Raw genomic sequence first — 20,400 nt, 5'->3', positions numbered from 1 at the left:
TCACTGCTGGAAGAGCATGAGGAGATCCATGGGGTAGTCAGAGAAATTAACTGCTTCAAAAATGAGTACTTTAGACTGTGTCACAAAGCTACCAAAGCTGTCAAAGTTTCCAAAAGCACTGCCAAGACTAAAGACTCTGGTAMATAGGCACTTAAAAAGGAATCAAGATAGAACAACAGGACAGAACACAGAAATTCYTATACTTTGATCCAAAACCAATGTAAACCCCTAACCAGAATCATCAAGAAACCTACAAGTCCCCATGCACTCAAGTGCCATACCTTCATGCACAGACATACTTTTTCTTTAAAAATGAGGCAAGAGTCTGTTTCTAACCACCTTAGCTGCAGATCAAGTTGAGCTGAAATAATTCCAGATAGGATGCAGYAACTCAGCAGGAGCAAGGCAAGGAGTATTTTAACTTGGAGTGAAGCTAATTGCAGTGATCCAAAACTGGAATAAATTCAGAATTAGAATGTCAAAACAGATTGACCTGGCCACCTAATGCTTTTGCTGTTCACCTGGAACTAAAAGGATTCTATGAACTRAATAGATTGATCAAGTGTAAATAATTGTACCAAAGATTTTCTAAGTCTTTCGGTATTTTCTCTTCTCAAAAGCACACAAGCCACTTCTCAGAGCAGCAACCTGAAACTAGGCAGGCTCACTGCTGTGTTCAGCAGGCAGGCAGGAGGTAGGRCTAAGAACATTCACCCACCTCCTTCTAGAGCTCCCCTCATAGGTATGAATTGATTTCAGCCTAGAAGGACATCTAAGTACCTAGTATAAAGCTTAACTTTAATTTGGATGGCAATTTTTTTTTCTTCCATTAACACCCCCATAGCTACATGGCAACTCACAAGGGGAACCTGTACTGGATGCCAAGTGGCCTGGACTGAAGCATATCTATGCAGATTGATGAGCACAACAAGCTCTCAAGGCAGCAACTACTAACAAGCAGTTGCAAAAAAGGCCTTAGACAAGAAGAGGCAAATGTGTCTAACAGCASAGAAGYCCAGCTAACAAGGGTTGTTAATACTGCTTAGCTTCAGTTGYSTCTACAGGGTATTCACTACAATACMCCAAATTTCCCTTATCCAGTTTTTCTACTTCCTTTCCTAACCAACTTAAGAGATTRGTCRCTACCAAGTGTCTGACAGTAAACATTTACGTACCTAAAACATCCTAAGAACCAACTAACCAACTTCTGAAGAACATGGTGGAACCAATTATCTTAATTAAGAAATCTGTTACTGGTCATTCTTTTTTTCCCCTAAATGATTCTCTTCATTAGGAACTGAGTTAATGGCTGAACACAGAAGGCAAGAAAAGCAGAAAGCCTTGCAGCATGCTGCAGCCTTTCCATCTCACAGCAACAGTCACRGAGACCATCTACAAACACCTCCCTCCTTCAGTTTGCAGACTGCATCTTGCAACAATTAAATCAGACACCCAAGTTGCCTGCAATGCAGTTGCATGGGRAAGTCATTACAAGTACACACTTTAAGCATATATCAGTTTATTTGGTGGCTACTAAATAAGAGAGTAAAGTTAAACATTACAAATAGGAAATAATCATTAGCTACAAAAATTAAGTCATGTGGCTTTTAATCTTCACCATATCCCRAAAAAGATCAAGGAAAACCTGAGCAACTTAAAAAGCACATTTGCTCAATGTTTAAGGGATAGCTGTTCTTTCCTGCAGCAAGTTGTCTTGCTCATCATTAGAGCTTGAGAACTCATTCCACTAGATGGTTMAACTCAAAGTTTTGATAAGCATGTCCCGCTGGAGTCTTTTCTGGAAATTCTCAGCCCKGAATTTAAACAAACATTTCATCCACACATTCACTGAAACACTTAAATAAACCAAAGCTCAGAAACTTTACAGAGTATTACACTGAAAATGAATAAGGTCTAAGTAAATCATGTGGCACTACTGCCCCCATTTGGGGGAACACCCAACCTGACATTCTTGAYTTCTCAGAAAACCTTTTAACCCCAAAGATTTTGTTTTAGGCTTCACTCTTATAGCTCTGGCTATACATAATCATATATGATTTCAGCCTGCAACCTACTCTCCCAAAGAGGGATTTCTGAGATCATTTCCAGAAGAGGAACCAGCCATCACACTAAAACACATCCAGTCCACAACACTTGTTTACAKCATCACTTGCTTATTTAACCCCCTCATGTACAACTGCACTCTATTTCCTGTTCAAAGCAACCAATTCACAATATTGTGAATAAYTTGCCTTCAAGTAACATGGCAAGACTTCTTAGAACAAATATCTCAATGGCACTATTTCTAGTGTATTCTATCTCAGAAAGGCAAGCTTACAGCAAGGCAGACTAAAAAGCTTCCTTAGAATAGAAAAAAGCAAGTATGAACAGGGTTTATRTATATATAAAAAGATAGAAAAGATGAAACTTAAGTGACAGCAGAAACTGAATTGGTTAACAACACTTGGACAAACGTATGTGTCACAATCAGAAGTCAAGTCATTTTGAAGGGAAAGTAATCTAACAGTTTTGACCTGTAAGAAAAACAAAAGTTGATTCAAAAACACAGCAAAGCCATTACTGCTTTCTGCTTCATTTTCAAGTAAAAAATGACAGCCTATGCACATCACCTTATTTAACAACAGGCATCAGCTATTCCAATTGGCTTATAAGAAATGTATTTTTGAAAAGACTTGCTTCCCGAAAGCATGCGTCTATAAAGAACACTATATAGTGTTAGAGCAGACTCTTATACCATTTTAAGACAGCTGACACCATGCCCATTTCCCCCATATAGTAAAGGGTGAAAATACTGAGCTTTTTGCCTTGATAAATCAATCGCTAGTCATGTCATGAAACATTTGCCAACTCTYATGACAAGACATTTCAATGAAAGCTAAGTCATCCTCTTCCAGCTTGGCAGCCCCTSTTTGGTTTCTGACCCAGCTTACCACTTGGCTATTATACCTAGGCCAAGGGCAGACCTACACATGCAGCCAAGGCCAACAGCCAACACATCAGGGTCAAGTTAGGTGGAAACACACTCAGGCCTACAACCTCAGTGCAACTCAAGACCAATTTACAATAGCCAGGAGGAAATTATACTTGCCTATCAAAAGGCTTAAACTAACTTCTTCAGAGCTCACACACAGCTACATCTGAGTTACTGGCTGTTCAAGTTGGATAGCAAGAGGATGAGGAAAAACTTAAGCTGCAAAATCAGGTCCATACTGAAATTAAGACATCACTAAGAGAACATTAAGTTAGTAAAAGGATCAGCTCCTGGGGTGCTGGAAAAAGCATCAGCTCAAGAGCTCGAAGCCAAGTGAAGGATAGCMATCTGGCCCATAATTCCAGATTTCTTTCTACAGAGAAAAATCACATGGTTTTTGTGCAAATTCTCAAACTCATACAAAAATTTGAGTCAGACATATGACCCAATGCCAGGGGCAGAAAGGGTACTCCTAAAAGCATCTTTAAATCACTTGGACTATGGCTGCAGTTTAGATGCATGCCAAACTAACAACAAATGTCTGACTCCACAAATTCAATAGTGCAGCTACAGTACTCTGATGAAAAAAGCTTCTATCCCATTTCTAAGTTCATATCGTGGTGCTGAGAAGCAAAGAGGTCAACAAGTTCAAGTTCCTCAAAGAATTCAGTGCAGGTTTTTTCGCAAGCTCATTTCAGCCTGCTCCTATGACAAGAATGTTTCAGCTCATGTCACTCAGTCTTTTTACAGCTAACAGAATTGCTAAAGTGTGACCTCACTTGACAGCTAACCAAAACACCTGATTTGGACCTTAACAGAGGGTACMAAAATGACATCCTCCTCTGATGTGACCGCAAATCAGACACAACATGTTCTGCAGACCTCTTATCTATTAAGAGCATCTCAACTCCTCAACATTATGTAGAAAAGGTACTACTCATTTCTGAAATGCACAACTAAGAAGGCTTGTAAGAAGCTGAAATGAATATACGTTTTACAACCTACATCAAGACATMACATCAGCAAGACTGTGGAAAAGCTATTCCACAGTGTATAATCCTCACATTCCCGTGTCAGCAAGTTACAAAACTCCATTTTTGGCTCTTTATGGACTATTTCGTTTGGTCCCTTGAGAGATATTCCTCAAGATACTCATCATACAGGTAATATTTTTAGGTACTAAGTCTTGCTTTTGTTTCCTTGTCAAACCATTTTTTACTTATTTAGCCTCTTTTTAGAAAGCTGCTCTATACGACAACCCTTATATTTTCTACTTACACTTGACCCTCTCCCTAACTGACCTTGCAGTGTTTGTGTAGTCCATGTTCAAAATCACACCTACTCAACTCACTCATTCCATGGCCAACTACCATTCTAGGTTTAATCCTCAAGTCCTTCTCAGAATTCCCAAACTTCTGCTTGCTGTGACTGCTGGTTAGTTTTGAGTGACTTTGCTGAAGTAAAACAGCATGCATTTCTTTCCAGCACAAATTATCAAGCCTTATTTCTCAAGCTGGGATCATCATCCATCCCTTCCCTCTTGCTCTTTATTTATCAGTGCATGTTCAACTGCTTATTGGTCAAATAATTCAACATCCTTTCACATCTTGCCACAACATTCTGCAGTCAGCATCTTTTTTATTACCCCAAGTAACCAAGAACCAAAAGCAAGTCCACCAGCACATCACTCATTTCCAGGTCATTAACGATCTTGAAAATACAAGCACCACACAACGCAGCAGAACTCTATTTGTACGTGTCCCATAATGTAAAAAGATGAATGTTTTACAGTCTTTCAGCCAGTAATACTTCACAAAAGATCAACTCATAACCAAAACACACCTCTATGATGTAAAGCCTGCAACAAGAAATTCCATCAAAAAACTTCTGAAAGCTCAAGATCACCATCACATTGGAAGGAGTCCAGAAAAAGAGCCAAAAACTTTGAAGCTGTAGATTACTTTTGGTTAAACCCATACAAACTTGTCCTTTCCATTCAAAGGCTTACAGGTTCCTATCCTTCCCAGAAGCTTTTTCAAGAAAGAAAAATATCTACCCATTTCAAGAGCTGTGGCTCTTATGCTGACTTAAGCCGTAAATTGCACAAAAGCAAAGGATCAGCTTCCCCACATCACCTAATCCCAGAAAGGAAGCCTGTTTAGTACTGGTAACCTACTAATTTCAATTGACTCAGAGTCCTACCTCATGACATTGTTAATATTTCCCTAGTCCATATTTTTGACTTAATGGCCTTAGACACAACTATTCTTTGCAACATGTCTGTACTGCTGATACCTTTTTAAACAGTCAGACTAGCTTCTTCTGTGAACTATAGTCATTTATTTAGCCTCCTTCAACACACTCAAATATTGCAAGATGTAGCTACTCAAGAGTTTGAAGTCCTAACTGTCATGGAGCAAAGGTACTCACATCTAAAACATTTGCTGGTCTTAAGTGCCCTGGTGGGCAGAGCTGGAAATATGGCTTTGTAGAATGACTAGCTGATAGCTTTCAATATTTAAAATTCCCTTAGAAATTGCCATTTGCCCTATTACCTTCTCAACACATATAGACCCACCCATCACAACTGCAGATACTGACCTATTCAGCATTTGAGCTGTAGCTCATGATGATTCAAAAACTCAGAGTTAATTATGTCACTGACTGTAAATCTCTCCTCCTGCACTAATACTGTGTTAGCCTTTCTCATCATATATAGTTTAAAAAAGACGGAAGATTGTTTGAAGACAAATCTAATATACCTCAAAACATGCAATGCTTCTTGAAACTTGTTTAAAACRCTAAGACAACCAAACCCAGTGCAGGTAAAAGTACTGTAAAAGTATGAGAAATGTTATTTAAAGGGACATTTCAAGTCATAAAATTGGAAATGCAGTGTTAACTTAATTGTACACATTGCTATTAGGAGTTGGAGTCTCAAGCAAYTGGAACCATTAGGGATGATCTGATCTCAGCTGAGTGCTGCGAGCTGAGGGCTTTCAGCAGAGGTATTCAGCTACAGAGGAACCCCCAGCCTCAGAACTAGGCTATGAAGGAATCTAACCTCACATTTCCCTGATTTAACACTGGAATAGCTCCCAAGGAAGCTATTTGGTGCACAAGATCATAGCAAGTCCAGACTGCTATCAGCGTTACCGGAAAGCCCAGCCAGTTGGCAATTCATATAAAAATCAAACTCAGTAGAAAACATTAGACACATTGACATCTCCTTCAACTTCTGACATTGGTACTACGCAGAACAAAGTGTACATTCAGTAGCCAAACTGAAAGCTCCTTCACTTGGAAGACAATTCAAGGAACACAAGGACAGCTAAACAACTCACATGTTCTGGAAAGCAGCTTCATGGCATCTGGGCTTCAACTGACCAACCCAGGCACATCAAGCCAAAGTAGTAAAACAAAACCCATCTTCCTAACAAATCTCCTGCATGCCACCTGTATAAACACATCTCTCTGAAAATGATCTGGCCTACCTGCCCTCCCCGCCACACATGTTGCCATAGTTCTGCTACATACTTTAGTATAACTTGCATAGTTCTGCACTGGAAAAAAAATTACCTTATTACAACCTTTTAAATTTCCTTTCATTTGGGATTAGGGCAAGGAGGGGAGTGAGAGAAAGAACCACAGTAAAGGGGCTCACCCAAAATAAAACAAGGACTAACTATAACTTTTAGACCCATTATTAGCTCTAGTATTTATGACAAGTGTTAAAATTTCCATCTTGCACAGTCTCAAACTGACCTTTCTTCCATTTGATTTACAGCAAAAGCTGCAGAGCACACGACCTTCCCCACTGCCTTCTAGAACCCTCTTGGCTGAGGGACACACAGCAGGAGACTGAAAAAGCTCTAATTGATTTCACCTGTTACTAAGGTTTCATGCAAATCACACCTTAATGCACCTGCAACAGGGCTAGTAGATGCCCCTTTCTCCTTGGCCATCTAAGTACTTAACATTAAAGATAATAGGAGGAAAAAAAATTTTTTTTGGAGAACCTAACTGTCTGTGAGGTTAAAAGCAGCCTTTGAAACCCAAATCCCTGCTTTCTCCCATTCCTATACTGGCCTTAAAAGCATTAACAGCCTTTCTCAAAAGCAAGTTGAGAACTTAAAGAGACATCTTAACCTTCCCAGATGTATTCACACACTGTTGTACTTACACCTAGCCAAAACATGTTTCTTCTGTTTCATCTGAACTAGTGAGCTTTAGGAGCTGAAAGCTATACAAAGTAACCCTTAACTTAAAATAAAAGCAAACCCAACAGAGTTAATATCAGAGTCTGTCCTCTGTTGATTATAAACTCTTGATTTGGTCTAGGAAGACACTCACACAAAAGCAAGCCCTTTCTGTTGGAGTATTCTTAAATAAGCATTTTTAAGCATATATAGCTGTAGCAGTGGGCAGGAATTGCAACACCTGGGAGGAAAAACACCTGGAGCTAGGGAGCTCTCCACCCACATGTGCCAGAGCTAATAGGTCTCAGCTGAACACAGTACCTGGAGGCCCCCTCTCTGCTCCCTACCAGCTCTGGGGCACCTTCCACCCACACAGCAGGAAAGCTGGGGAACTTGGTAAATCAACCAGGGAACCTTGCCATTCCACAGTGTAATCCCCAACTCTTCAAGTGCTCACCACAATTTGCATTCCAGCCTTCCATCAGCATCAGCTGCTTTTCCCTGGAGTTGCTCCTCCTCAGCCCAGCACCATGATGCCAGGAGCACATCCAGGCTAGCTTTGTAGCAGCTCTCAACATCTCCTGGCCATCTCTAYGGCCATTGCCTTCCCCCCTCTACTCCTGATCTTTTCAGAAASAAAAAGCTACTGAAAACAAGCAGCATACAAAGTATACAACCAGATGATTATTATGTGCATAACAATAGTAAGGAGACTCTTGCAAATATTTTCCAGCTCCTCCAACAGGAATGTTTCCTTTGCAATGGATAACTAAATTGTGATTTCAATAACTCAAACTATTTATAGGCAATAAAACCATGCATATTCTTGGCAAGTGATTTACTATAAACTTCTTCTTATATCCTGCATTTGTGAAGACTTAAACAACATCAGTTTGTAGTCAAGGACAATTTTATAAAAATCTGTAAGCTGCARAAATGATTTGTAGGTGAAAATTCCAGAACAAACCCATTGCTTTTCTTACACAGAGCTAGGCCCAAGAACTGGGATTGATGCTACCACCTAGATTTTCCACGAAGTTCTTGGCTAATCAAAACACAAATGAAGCCAATTGTTTCTGGTCCTGAGAAAGAAAAAAAGCTTGTAAAACAGCAAAATTAAAAACCACACTCAGCTCATAACAACACAATATTAGGAAAAAAAACATACACTAAAAGCTAAACTGCACAAATAGATGGTTAAAAGGAAACATTATTATCTAGACCAGACCAAACGTAACATCAGTTGCTTAATCCACAATTAAATGAAGAAAAAAAAACAAGAGCAAACAGTCTGCATCCCCAAACATACCCCAAGTAGCTGCTAAAGTAGGAAGCAATRCTGGGTAAAGAAGAAAAGCCAGTGTCCCCAAGAGAGCATTAAATAGTGCCCAGCACAGGTGTCACCAATTGCAGTTTGTCTCTTCCCTGAGTGCAGCCCACGTGTCCTTTTAAAGGGGGGCATTAAAGGCTGTAGAGAGGATAATGTCATTGTAGGGTCATTTTTAATGATAGACAAGTGTTTTGCTGATGTTTTGCTGTAGAGTTGGAGTCTTTTCTGTGCAGGGGTCATCCAGGCTGTACTGAAAATCTAGAAATCCCTGATTTTATTCTCCCCCAGTCCTCCTACCTCCCCCCCAAAATAAAAGACACCCTGGAGTCCTTCAAGCACTTTTGAGGTTCAGAAAACTTTTTTCTCCCATCTGTGAGATGCTAATGTCTTCAAGAAAAATTAGAAGCTAAAAAWGAAAAAAAAGTAAGGATTACATATCATTGTATTTATTGGTCATATATCAATACGCATATTCTTTAGAAAGTCGTAAATAAAATCAGATATAGCCAAAAGAATTGCTTTCCTGACGCATCCTGCACTGCAAGGAGCTTTTAGTTTGCTTCTCCAGAGAATTTTCTGCCTTCCACATAATGTGCAGCAATCATCACAAAATAGCTTGAAAGGTTTAAACTGAAGCCAGAGTAACATCCCAGCAGTTTTAGAAAAGCAGGATCTTAAGCTCCTTGAACCCATATGAAAGATATAATATCTATTATATCTCTGTAAAGTCCCTCCTGCATCCTTTATTCAACTTTTGTAAAAGATGGGTATTCACTTCGAAGAAAGTAAAGAGATAATAGACCATTTATTTGGTGGGGGAAAAAAAAAAGGACCCATGGACCTCAAGGAGCTGAGCATGCCCTCAATAGAAGCTTTCAATGTTAAGCAACTCCATTTGTTTGTCCTAAAATAAGCTCAAAAGTAGAATATTTTTTGCTCCTAGAATAATTTGGAGCACTGTATCAAGTACTTTTCAGCACCAGCTTCCATATARTCGGGCATGAGGCGACACATGATAATGGCAGGCTCTGGATAGCAGGTACAGATCTGAGTGCCAGCTCAGTTCTCGGGAGGAGGGATTACTCCCTGCGAGGAGAGGACTCACTTGGAGCTTCACCAGGTAACTCCACTTGTACCAAGCRCTGCACCCTCATTGCAAAAGCGGCCTGAGATACAACCCCAGGCCTTCTAGAAATAAAAGCAGATGACATGAGAGCTGTATGAAACAGAGACCATAATTTGCTGCCATATCTGAGTTTGTATGCATATTCTGTAGCTTTTAAAATCCTCCTTAGTGGGACGTTTGACATATTTTTCAAAACTATGCAAAATTACAAAATAGATTTCTGACAATGTGCGGTTTTGAGAAGGCAAAAGAAAAAGAAAATATGGGGAATGAAAAACAAAAGTATCTAATAAAGGAAAACCTGGGGATCAGAAACAGGCAGGAGACATAACAACTACCAGTTAGCAGACATCACCCAGCTGTGGTGCATTTTAGTTTATTACTATATCTACAATGGCTGAGCTCCACCAAAAGTGGCCAGGCCTCCAAAAGAAACAGTGGCAGGRAAGGAACACATGGGCAAGGCATTGGCCTGGACTGACGCCGCTTSCGGGTGGGAAGGGAAGGCCTGCAGCCGGAGGCTGGGATGGGGCCTGGATGGAGCTGCTGCTCGTCACAGCGTGCACAGGCTGCTCAGAGGACTCTCTTCCCACTCCTCCTTTTCTCTTCCTATTACAGTGACTTTTCCCCATTTCATGCAGGCAGCAGCRCTGGGCATTGACCAGTCCGGGTGCAACTTGAGGCCATCGTGGCCTTTCAATCTCAGCCCGCAGCACCAGCCACCCAGCTCGGCCGGTCTGGAGCAGCAGGGAGTGCACGGCCAAACGGCACCGTCTTTTATTTACACTCTCCAGSCTGATGCTACTGCTCGTCCTAACGTGACTGGCGTTTTCGAGGGACCATAAACTTCAAATAACACCGCCGCCACAATAAACCACAAATAACACCAAAAAGATTTATTGACTATCTGTTTTTATTTATTTATTTTCAGCTTTWACAGCTGCCCCTGTTTGACGTTTGCTGGAGCGGGCACTGCCCACRCAGGTCGCGCGGCGCCGCGGGGCATTAACGGTCGCTGCGCCGCCAACGGCAGCCCGGAGGGGCCGGACCGCGGGGCGCTCCGGAACGCGAGCAGAGGGGCGGGTCCCCGGGGGAGCGGCCGTGGGGCGCGCGGGGGGCGGCGCGCGAGGGCCGGGGGCGGAGCCGCCTCAGGGCGCGGGGCGGAAGMGACAGCTGCCAGCGGCGCGAGGAGCGCGGGGGCGGAGCCTCGGGCGGACCCGCCCTCGCTCCGCCCTGCTCCGCATCCCAGTGACGTCACTCGTGCTGCGCGTCGCCATTGGCTGTCCGGCCCGTCCGTCACGCGGCGGGTACTTGGGGAGGCAGGCGGGACCTCGCTTCCCTCCCGCGGCGCGCAGCGCGGGGTCCCGCGGGTCGCGCAGCGCTGCCCGCCGCATGGAGCGCTGCCCGCCGCCCTGCCCGCGCCGCCCGCCCCGCTGAGCCGGCCCGGCGGGCGCCGGGGGGACAGCGGCGCCCTCGCGTCGGCGCCGGCCGCTGCGCGCGGGGTCCGGAGGGGCGGGAGGGCGCGGGCAGGTCCGGGCATGCCCGGCGCGGCCGCCGCGGCAGTGAACCGGGAGCAGCCGGCGAGTTACTCCGTGGAGTTTTCCATGGATGTTTCCCCGCCGCAGATGCAGGCGGGCGCGGCGCGGCTGCGGGCGCTGCTGGAGCAGGAGGTGCGCGGCCCGGCGCGGCTCGGCGGGCGCCCGCGGGACGGCGCCGCGCGCGACCTGCTCAGCCTGGCGCAGTTCTTCGCGTGCCGCACGCAGAGCTTCTCGCTCGCCGTGCTCCTGCTCGACGGGCTCCTCGCCACGGTCAAGGTGGGTCCCGCTCGGTGCGGGCTCGGGCACCTCTCGGATGCGCTCCTCACGGGAAACTATCCCCGCAGACGGACTGGAGGAGAAAAGGAGGGCTTGGAAGGCAGACTGCAAAATGGGCTGTAGAACAAGTACCCTGACAGCTGCAGGGTAAAATAAGGATGTGTTTTCTAAAATCTTCCTGGCAGAAGCCACCAAGTGCAGTTCTTGAAGTTCTAAAGGCTTTTGATACTCTACAGCCTTCTCAAAATCTTCCTTAAGATGGGTCTTCCTTAATACTKTATTTGGCCCACCTGCTCTTTTAATCAATGAGACAGAACTTGTGTTAAAAGTCTCTTCATGTAGTGAAACAAAGAGAAGGGTGAACTGAATTCTTCATCTTTAAATATTCATTTCAAAAAGGCACTTTTTTTTTTAATAAAGGAAGATAATTCTGTAGTTGGTTATATGGTGGACTGATGAAAATTTGTCATCTTTTGAAACTAACAAGACCCACTGATTTATTTTTAGGTACAGCCTAAACACTTGGGATGTGTTGGACTCAGCTGTTTCTACTTKGCTGTGAAGGCAACAGAAGAAGAGAGAAACATTCCTTTAGCCACTGACTTAATTCGRATAAGCCAGCACAGATTCACTGTTTCTGATATGATGAGAATGGAGAAAATCATATTAGAAAAGCTGTCCTGGAAAGTCAAAGCTACAACAGCCTTCCAGTTCCTGCAACTCTACCATTCACTCATTCAAGAGAATTTAAGCTGTGAAAGGTAAAATACCTTTTAAAAACCTTTTCTGCAGTAACTGCAGATGCAGGAAGCCTATGTGGAAGTTAGCGGAGAAAATAAGTAATTCTAGCCAGGAACAGTCAAAGTGAAGGAGAAGTCCTTCTCTTGCTGCTGAACATCCCAAATGTGAATATCTCTGTTCTTAAGGTAAAATGCTGTGTGCTTAACAGGACCCATGTGTGTTGCTGTCCAAAYACAAAATTGGACATGCTCAGCAGCAGGGGTATTAAAAACCTCAGCTCACACTGCTAGTTGTTGCCTCATTGCCAACATTTCAGAATCTTCTGGCTTAGAAAGAGGTTTCTTATGCTGCAAACATTTGAGGTCCTTCATATCCAGACTAYTCTGACAGTCCGATCTCCCCATAAAATCCATGGCATTAGGACTGCCAAAGCCAAGCACCTGTTTGGCAGAAATCCTGCAAGTTCTGGACAATGAGGCCCTTAATTGAATAAAAGTCACACTAGCCACCTAAGCTAGCTGGCAGRTAGTGTTGTCTGAAGTTGGTTTCTTGTGTGACATGTGTAGACATTGACTCATTGCTGTTGTTATAGGAGAAAACACCTGAATTTTGAGAGACTTGAGACACAGCTTAAGGTCTGTCACTGCAGGCTCACGTTTTCTAAAGCTAAGGTAAAGAAATATTTTGGAAGTCYAAAAATAATAACACTGTTGAAATGTAATAAATGGATGTTGAAAAATCATCACACTTTGCTCTCTCCCCAGCCTTCTGTCTTGGCGCTGTCAATTTTGGCACTAGAGATAGAAGAACAGAAACTACATGAGATGACAGAGCTGTTGGAATTCCTGCAGATACATTGCAAGGTGTGGATACATTGAGCATTAGTTAGGGAAGGGAGAGAAATACATGAAAGCACCTGTTCCTAGGGGAGAGGCTTGGTACATTGATGTAGAGGTTTTCTTCTGTTTGTCTGGGCACCTTTCTTCTAGGTGAAGAACCTAAAAATGCTCGTGTGAAATGTGGATAAGCATTTAATGAATTAACGATGTTTGGGATTCTGTTTTGCTTTTCAGATAAACAGCAAAGATTTGACCTTCTGGAAGGAACTGGTGTCCAAGTGCCTTACTGAATATTCCTCGAGCAAGTGTTCCAAACCAAACATCCAGAAACTGAAATGGATTGTGTCTGGACGTACAGCCCGGCAGCTTAAACACAGCTATTACAGGATAGCACACCTCCCTACGATTCCAGAGGCCAGCTCGTAACAGGTAGCCATCTGGAAAATCTGCTTAYGATAAAAGTGGAAGTGATTTGCTGTTAAATGCCTCAAAACATGGAATGCTCAAGCCTGCTGATACCACGCTAGTGGGCTTGTCTTTGATCCACTTTTGAGCCAGAGCTTGTACATACAGAAATGGCAAGCTACTATGTTAGGATATGAAGCAGAACTCATCCTCTGGTGTCCTGTGAGCCCGGAACTGGGATCTCCAGACCTTGGGATGTCATTCAGATTAACATGTGGGATAAAACTAGCAAAAAGACAAAGGACGAAATGCAGCTTGCACTGACTCTGAATGAAATAGTCTAAAAAAAGCAATTAGCTACTAGAATGTGCATCACTTGAACAGCTGTTACAACGTAGGCAATTTTCTGTGGTTTCATTTGTTGAACTGTCCTCACAAGCAACTCCAAAAATTGTAATTTAGTTATTGGTATTGCARTTATACAATATGGAAACCACCAGTTAATCAAAATGTAGATGTTAATTGCAAAGGCTACAATATTTTCTGTAACAGCTGTTACCTTCTATTAAAGCCCGGTGCTTGGTTTGCCTCTTRGAGAAAGTCTTTCAGTTGACTGTGGTGTCTTCCTTACAGGACTACATTAAAATAAACAGATCACCATCCGGTGGCCTAGTTGAGAAACTGCTGAAGATGCAAGAAATGAGGTCCACAACACTGACTAAATGAAGAGCTCAGTTGATAAAATGTAACGCTTCAGATGGAAGATCCTTCTGATAAAGGAGATCTTGTCACAGTAGTAACAACAGTGAATACTTGGTGTGAGGTTTTAGCCTTTTTTGTTAGGATGTTGCTATTTCAACAGCAAAGCATTACAACACATGCAYAGAACTTTTAACACTGTGTCTTTTAACACTGTGTAATCTGTAGGGCAGCTTGTGTAGCCTAACCTTACTTTATTGTAACAGCAGGTGTTSAAGTAGGTTTTTAATTTGAAACAAATGATTTGGTTTCCTAAGACTGCAGGAGGTTAGGAAAACATCCCATGCACTAGGCCAGTAGTTTCTGAAACTAAAAACCATGGTGCTKGGTATGAATTAGAAGAATAAATGTGTGGCCATCAACCTAACATGCCAGCTGGGGGGTGTCCTGTGGCCATGTCTTGCTTCTGCACAGGGCACTGCTATTTAAGGTAGTATCACTAACATGGAGGCAGGGTGGTAGTGTTTATTGTGTGGGGCAAGTCAGTGGCATGGGAGAGAATGGATGGATGTTAACTGGTGTCCTTGTAAGAGCAAGTAGGTGGCATGGTCTTAATAGCTTCACTATTCTGCAAGAAATGTAGTTGCTGGAAATAGCGCGTGATATAGAAATTGAATGGAACATAAGAAAGGCTGAGGGGAGTGCATTGAGTCACGTGGCTCAGATGTGAAACCTAGTCCACGCCACCGCAATAGGGATGCCTTCCCTGTGACACTCCAAAAATAGGAGTGATCTTCCTGAGAAACATGGGAATTACTTTAACTGGTCTCTGTAACAGCAGGCTTGATGAAAATACAATGCTTGCCTAAAAGTAAGGTCAGTATTTTAAGAGGATTATCTTGCKGCTGGTGCTAACATGCAAGGGTTGAGTGTTACAGTAGGTAAGATGGAAAGTTGTACTGACACTGTGAAAGAGGGGCTGCTAATTACAGCCTGCTACTAAGCGAGGGCCATATGACMAGAGTGAGCAGGGAAGCAAAACTGTGAATGTTGTGAAAGTAGCGTGGGCCTAGATGTTACCCTACCAAACCCATCGGWATAGCTGCTGGGGGAATCATTTTCCTTCGCTATGTCAAATGGAAACTGGAGTTAAACATGTCAAAAGATTTTATACCACAGGTCTGTGCTGAACAAATCCAAGTTGTCATTGAATAGTTGGGAAGGATAGCCCCAAGGGAAATGATATGGGGCTGTGTGTCTTGGCTGTGTTGGGTGCAGTGGGTGCTGACACACAGCAGCCACGTGGTGCACACMATGGTGATCATGTCCTTGGAAGAAATGGTTCAGGATGGGTTGTGCAATTCAATGCTGGTATTGTGCCTCTATATAAAGAGATGTACCTTTTAATAAAACACTGAAATATGGTGAAGTGAATAACTCTTCTCTAATTGATTATGAAACTTCTCACTTGGAAGCCTCTACCTGAGCAGCACCTGAAAAAACAATACAAGCACATACACAGAGAAGAGGGGTTATTAACAGCCTGCTTGATTTGAACAGATGGAGTYTGAAGACGGAAGGCTTGAGAACCAAAAGGTAAGACTTGGTGTCCTTGATAATTGTTTTTTTTACCTARCCAGTCACTTTTCCAAAACCAATGAAGGAGAAACCATGTAGACTGAAAGGACAACAGGGTATCTGTCTTGGATTAAGTGATGGAGTTTTAACTGTTTCAAGTTARCGGAAGCTTTCTTAAATCTTACTCATAGTCTGTCATCCAAATAGAATTGGAATCCCAAGATCTGTATTTTTGTTGCAACTAAAGCATTCCAGTTTGCATTTCAAGCAAGACCAACTCTGCTGTCTTTCCTCTGGCCTAAACTACTTCTGCAGCTCTCTTGTTGATCTAACTACAGCAGCCCCCTTGCATTCTAAGAACTTAGGGGAAGTGTAAAACATATAGCCATAGATCAACATTTGATGATAGGTCTTATTCTCATTTTCTTAATAATGAGACAACATTTTCTGAGCATATTCTCCAAGTATCTTAGAAGACTGTACAACTTAGAAGTTAGCAGTCATAAAAGATTTATTATTGGTGATTTCAGAAGTATTTAGTGTTGGCTGCTGCAACAGGCAAGTCCTTAGAAAGGATTACAATATGAGCAGTTGGCTCCAGCTGTTATTTCTTTCTTGTCATATGCCAACTGAAATTAGGGTGTAACTTGAATATTTAAAGGTTCAGCAATGTATTAGTCCTTTTTTTGGCTATTTTTCACCAGGGAAGCAACTTCAAAACCTMACTCTACAGAGTAACTTCAGTGCTCATAAAGGAATGGAATTTGACACTAAGGCTTCGTTCTCTGTTAGTCTCAATGCAACACTAGCCRTTTATGATCCTGTTGATGGAACAGTTCAAGTGCATCCTTGAATGGAAAATCTCAATGCATAATTTCCACATGTATAATACCAATTTGGGCAAGAGCRAAGTTTGAAATTCATCTAAAATCATAAACTATCAGCATACTGACAGATGTAGAACTGCTTCTTCTTTGATACCTAAAGAAATGTGTTGATTGTTAATAGATGCAAAATAGAACTTCCTACTTGACAAGTTGTCTTTAATAACTTCTTTTGGCTTCTGTCATTTCAAGAGTCATTAAATATTCCACCCATTTCCAAATTGCCAATACTTGCACTGATTTTGACATTAGCACACCTTGCTATAGTTTTTCACCAAACCTTCGTCTTCTGCTATCACTTAMTATAGCAGCTGGGATGAAACAACAGCCCTATAATCAACGAAGCAATGGATTACAAACCCTTACTTTCTGCAAGATGCTATAGTTCACTAAAATCACTAGTTTAGAAAGACATTTACACATTCTTTGAGAACTCTGAGCCTTCCTTAAATCCTTCCTCTTGCAAGAAAGTGTTAAGCATATTGGTTCTGGGTCTATGCTTCAAAATTGAGTGAGACCACATTCTCATGCTAAGCCGAATGATATGTTTGTAACTAACAAGCTAAATGTAAGAGAAGAAAGAAAAGTGTTATTTAAGAATATACCTTTTTCTGTCTGTAATACTTTCAAGTTMCCACAGCTTAAAAATCCACTGCTGACACTTTGTCTTGATGCTGTTCCAAGAGATCWTCTTTCTCTCCTAGAAAAAAAATTATCACTAACTTGGTGCTAAATAGATCACTGAAGTCCTCCCATGGTTACATATTGCAGTCCTTAAGTGCATTGTGTAATTTCTCCTAAAGAAGACAGTTCACTTTTCAACACTAGAGAAGTCAGGTCCTCCTTTGCTGTAATTTCCRGAAATTTCTGCCCCACTGAAGTCAAATCCAGGATTCTGATGGAGATAAGAGAAACTTGGTAAATAGATTGCATTTACTATAAACATATTTTTTTAAGAAACTTGATGACTCAAGGAGACACAGCTATCAGCTTGTCATGGCTGATGCAAAAGGTCATGGCTCTGAAATTCTGCATGGAAAATGCACCAAGAAATGAGACGTGAGGYGACATAGTTTGGTTGCCTGGTGAACAAGTTAACTTTGTAATRGCATCTTCCAATTGGCAAGCACATCTCCCAATAAAGAAGCCTCAATGAAAGTCTCAAGTCAACTTGTAGGCTTTTGGCATCCCTTTAACTTACCAGCTGAAAGCATAACCATCTGCTGTGCTGGATAAGAATTATCAAGAAAACATTGTTCTTAGCCAAGAGTTTTGTGCCAGTTCAGCTGTTAAAAARTAAGCTGTATTTGCACAAGTCCACAAATATAACAGCTACAGTTGAGCAGTTAAGCTGCATGAAAATAATGAAATCCATTTGAGTGAAAGGGCAAGGAAAATATTTACCACCTAGCTACTTGCCATTTTCTGGTATTAGGTGTAAACCTATTCAATAGAACTTGATGTTAGAAATGTTTTAAATATACCTGTGATGCAACCTTAYATAACAAGAGAAATTGTAGGTAGACTAACTTAAAAAAAAAAAGGTATAATTATGCACTAAACTGAAAATACCTTATATTCTCACAAAAACCTAAATTCAGGCAGAACAGCTTCTTCAAAAGTATTCCAATAAAGTCTAATAAAAGTTTTATGCCTACTAACTTAAAGAGGTTGTTTCCAGGATTCAGGATATTCCTGCTGGACAGCCAAATACCTTTGCTCAGCCTTCACTGGCCTAGCCCCTGCAAATGCAGAACAGGGGCCGTAACCCAGGCCTCTAACTTGCCTCTCTTTGGAATCGCTCCAGGGTGAGTTTCCTCTGCATCTGGTCCTGGACCCAAGGATCAGCAGCGTATTCATTTTCTAGCAGAGATGTCCAACAATTTCCAGCATCTCGGTTTGTCTTGGTTAGAACAATTCGTATCAATTTCCGATCCTCTATTTAAATACAGCCATAGGAAAAAAAGGAACAAAAAATTAAAAACTTAGTCCTACAGCACTATTGCTTTTATGCTGTTGTTTCGCTCAATTCGCCGTTAACATGCGAAAGTGTGGGATTAAACCACTCCATAGGGGGGAAAAAAAAACCCACAATTCTTAATGCTGATGTCAATATGGCTATTAGTAAATAATGAAGTAATGAGAAATGGAAAAGCTCAAGCAGAGATAACTAGACAGTCACCCCCTTTTCCGGCCTTTAAAATACCAACATTATTCTGGATTAAAATACAACTCCGAAGTACCTCTATTGCAAACCTCAACTAAATTGGGTAGGTATATTTGGCAAGAGATGAAGATTTATGAAGAGATTCATGTATACAGCTCGGGTAAGGCTGTAACTGGGGTTTCAAGTCAGGCTGACAGCTTTAGAGAACAGTGTTACTGGTAAGAGTCAGAAATGAATTTAAGTGACATAGGGAGAGACCATAATCTTTTCTTTAAATGTAGACAATACACTTATATTCATTAAATATATTGAAGTAACATCTCAGATTCATGTAAAATATTTATCATAAACCGAATAAATGTAGCATGGGAAAGAGCAATTTTAAATTTATTCCCATTTTGGGAAGAAGTATTAGGCATTTAGATTTTCATGATTATATCACTACATCATTAATCAATGTTAATTTTACCTCAAAAATCATGCTTTGAGAAATGTTTGTAAAATGCATTGCCAATATTGGCATTTCCCCATTACCTTTAATCTCTATGTTTTTGTACCACCTCTGCTTAAATCACTTATCACATAAAAAGGCCATAAAATTTGTATATAATGCCGATCATCTGTCAACTGAATTTACTTCCCCTTAGATGAAAACTAAAGATGGCTCATGTTACTCTACATATGGAGCATTGGAACCTGAGCAAAACCAGAACAAAAGTCTTTTTTTTTKGGGTAACAAATCCGAAACACCCCTACTATAGTCTGTAATATATTTCTTAGTCCTGCAGAGAATTTCTACTCCTTTCAAAATGTCACTTCAGAAACTGATTATTACCTAATGTCCATGTTCCTTCATCTGCTACTGTAGAGTCAAACAGTTTGCCCTGCAAGAGACATGGACAGTGTTAGACGAGAGGAAAACCTGCGCAGTGTCCGGCWCGGGGACGTGCCGAGCGTCACTGCCCGGCTGCTGCCAAGGACAGTYGGGACCAACCTGCACTTCCTCCTGGACTAGTAAAGAACGGCTTTACTCCAGAAACATATATAGGCATGTATTTTAGATGGGAGGTATTTAATAAACGCATCCGCTGCTGTTCAGGCCCTGTTCCAGGCTGGGCCTGCACTCCGGGGTAAAGCCTCTCTTACCTGCCTGCCCTTCACRCCCGCGGTGCTGCCTGGGCCACGCGCCCCCGTCCCGCAGGGAGACCCCACGGCGACACGAGCAGCGTGGGGGTCGCTTCCCACCGGAGGGAACGTCTCTAATCAGCCCCGGCCCCCGTCACGGGCTGATGCCGGAGCCGCTCCATAGCCGGCAGTAACGAGGGCCCCTTTCCCGCCGCCTCGCAAACCGGCCGCGCGTAACGGCCACCCCCGCGGCGTCCCGGCCGCGCGCGGTACCTGCAGCACCTCCTCGCCGCCCACGGCGAGCTCGACGTGGCGGCTCCGCAGGGCGCAGCGCACGTCGCGGGCGCGCGTGCCGGCCGGGACGCGCACCTCGATGAAAACCTCCTCGAGCGTCTGGTACCAGCGGCCCCAGGGCGTGGCGCAGGGCACCACGCCGCTGCGCTCCTCGAACGGCGCCGACATGGGCACCCCCGCGGCGTCCCGGCCGCGCGCGGTACCTGC

General features: G+C 42.6%; 2 protein-coding genes across 2 annotated transcripts; one reads left to right on the top strand and one right to left on the bottom strand.

Moving 5' to 3' along the window:
• Positions 1-11,185: 11,185 nt before the first annotated feature.
• On the top strand, positions 11,186-15,343 carry CCNG1 (cyclin G1). Its single transcript, XM_026047498.1, has 7 exons — positions 11,186-11,278; positions 11,333-11,461; positions 11,969-12,222; positions 12,795-12,873; positions 12,967-13,065; positions 13,276-13,470; positions 14,080-15,343. Exons 1-6 carry the CDS (start codon positions 11,186-11,188, stop codon positions 13,465-13,467), a joined length of 846 nt encoding a protein of 281 aa, XP_025903283.1. The 3' UTR covers positions 13,468-13,470; positions 14,080-15,343.
• A 711-nt stretch (positions 15,344-16,054) lies between these two features.
• On the bottom strand, positions 16,055-20,383 carry NUDCD2 (NudC domain containing 2). Its single transcript, XM_026047422.1, has 4 exons — positions 20,173-20,383; positions 19,610-19,658; positions 18,394-18,545; positions 16,055-17,502 (listed from the first exon to the last, which is right to left on the bottom strand). Exons 1-4 carry the CDS (start codon positions 20,359-20,361, stop codon positions 17,419-17,421), a joined length of 474 nt encoding a protein of 157 aa, XP_025903207.1. The 5' UTR covers positions 20,362-20,383; the 3' UTR covers positions 16,055-17,418.
• Between the last annotated feature and the right edge of the window lie 17 nt (positions 20,384-20,400).

This window comes from Nothoprocta perdicaria, unplaced genomic scaffold (genome assembly GCF_003342845.1).
Source record: "Nothoprocta perdicaria isolate Ctin4 unplaced genomic scaffold, notPer1 scaffold_5, whole genome shotgun sequence".
NCBI classification, from domain to species: Eukaryota; Metazoa; Chordata; class Aves; order Tinamiformes; family Tinamidae; genus Nothoprocta; species Nothoprocta perdicaria.
Note: the sequence above shows the minus strand (reverse complement) of the source record. Positions and strands in the feature narration are given on the sequence as shown.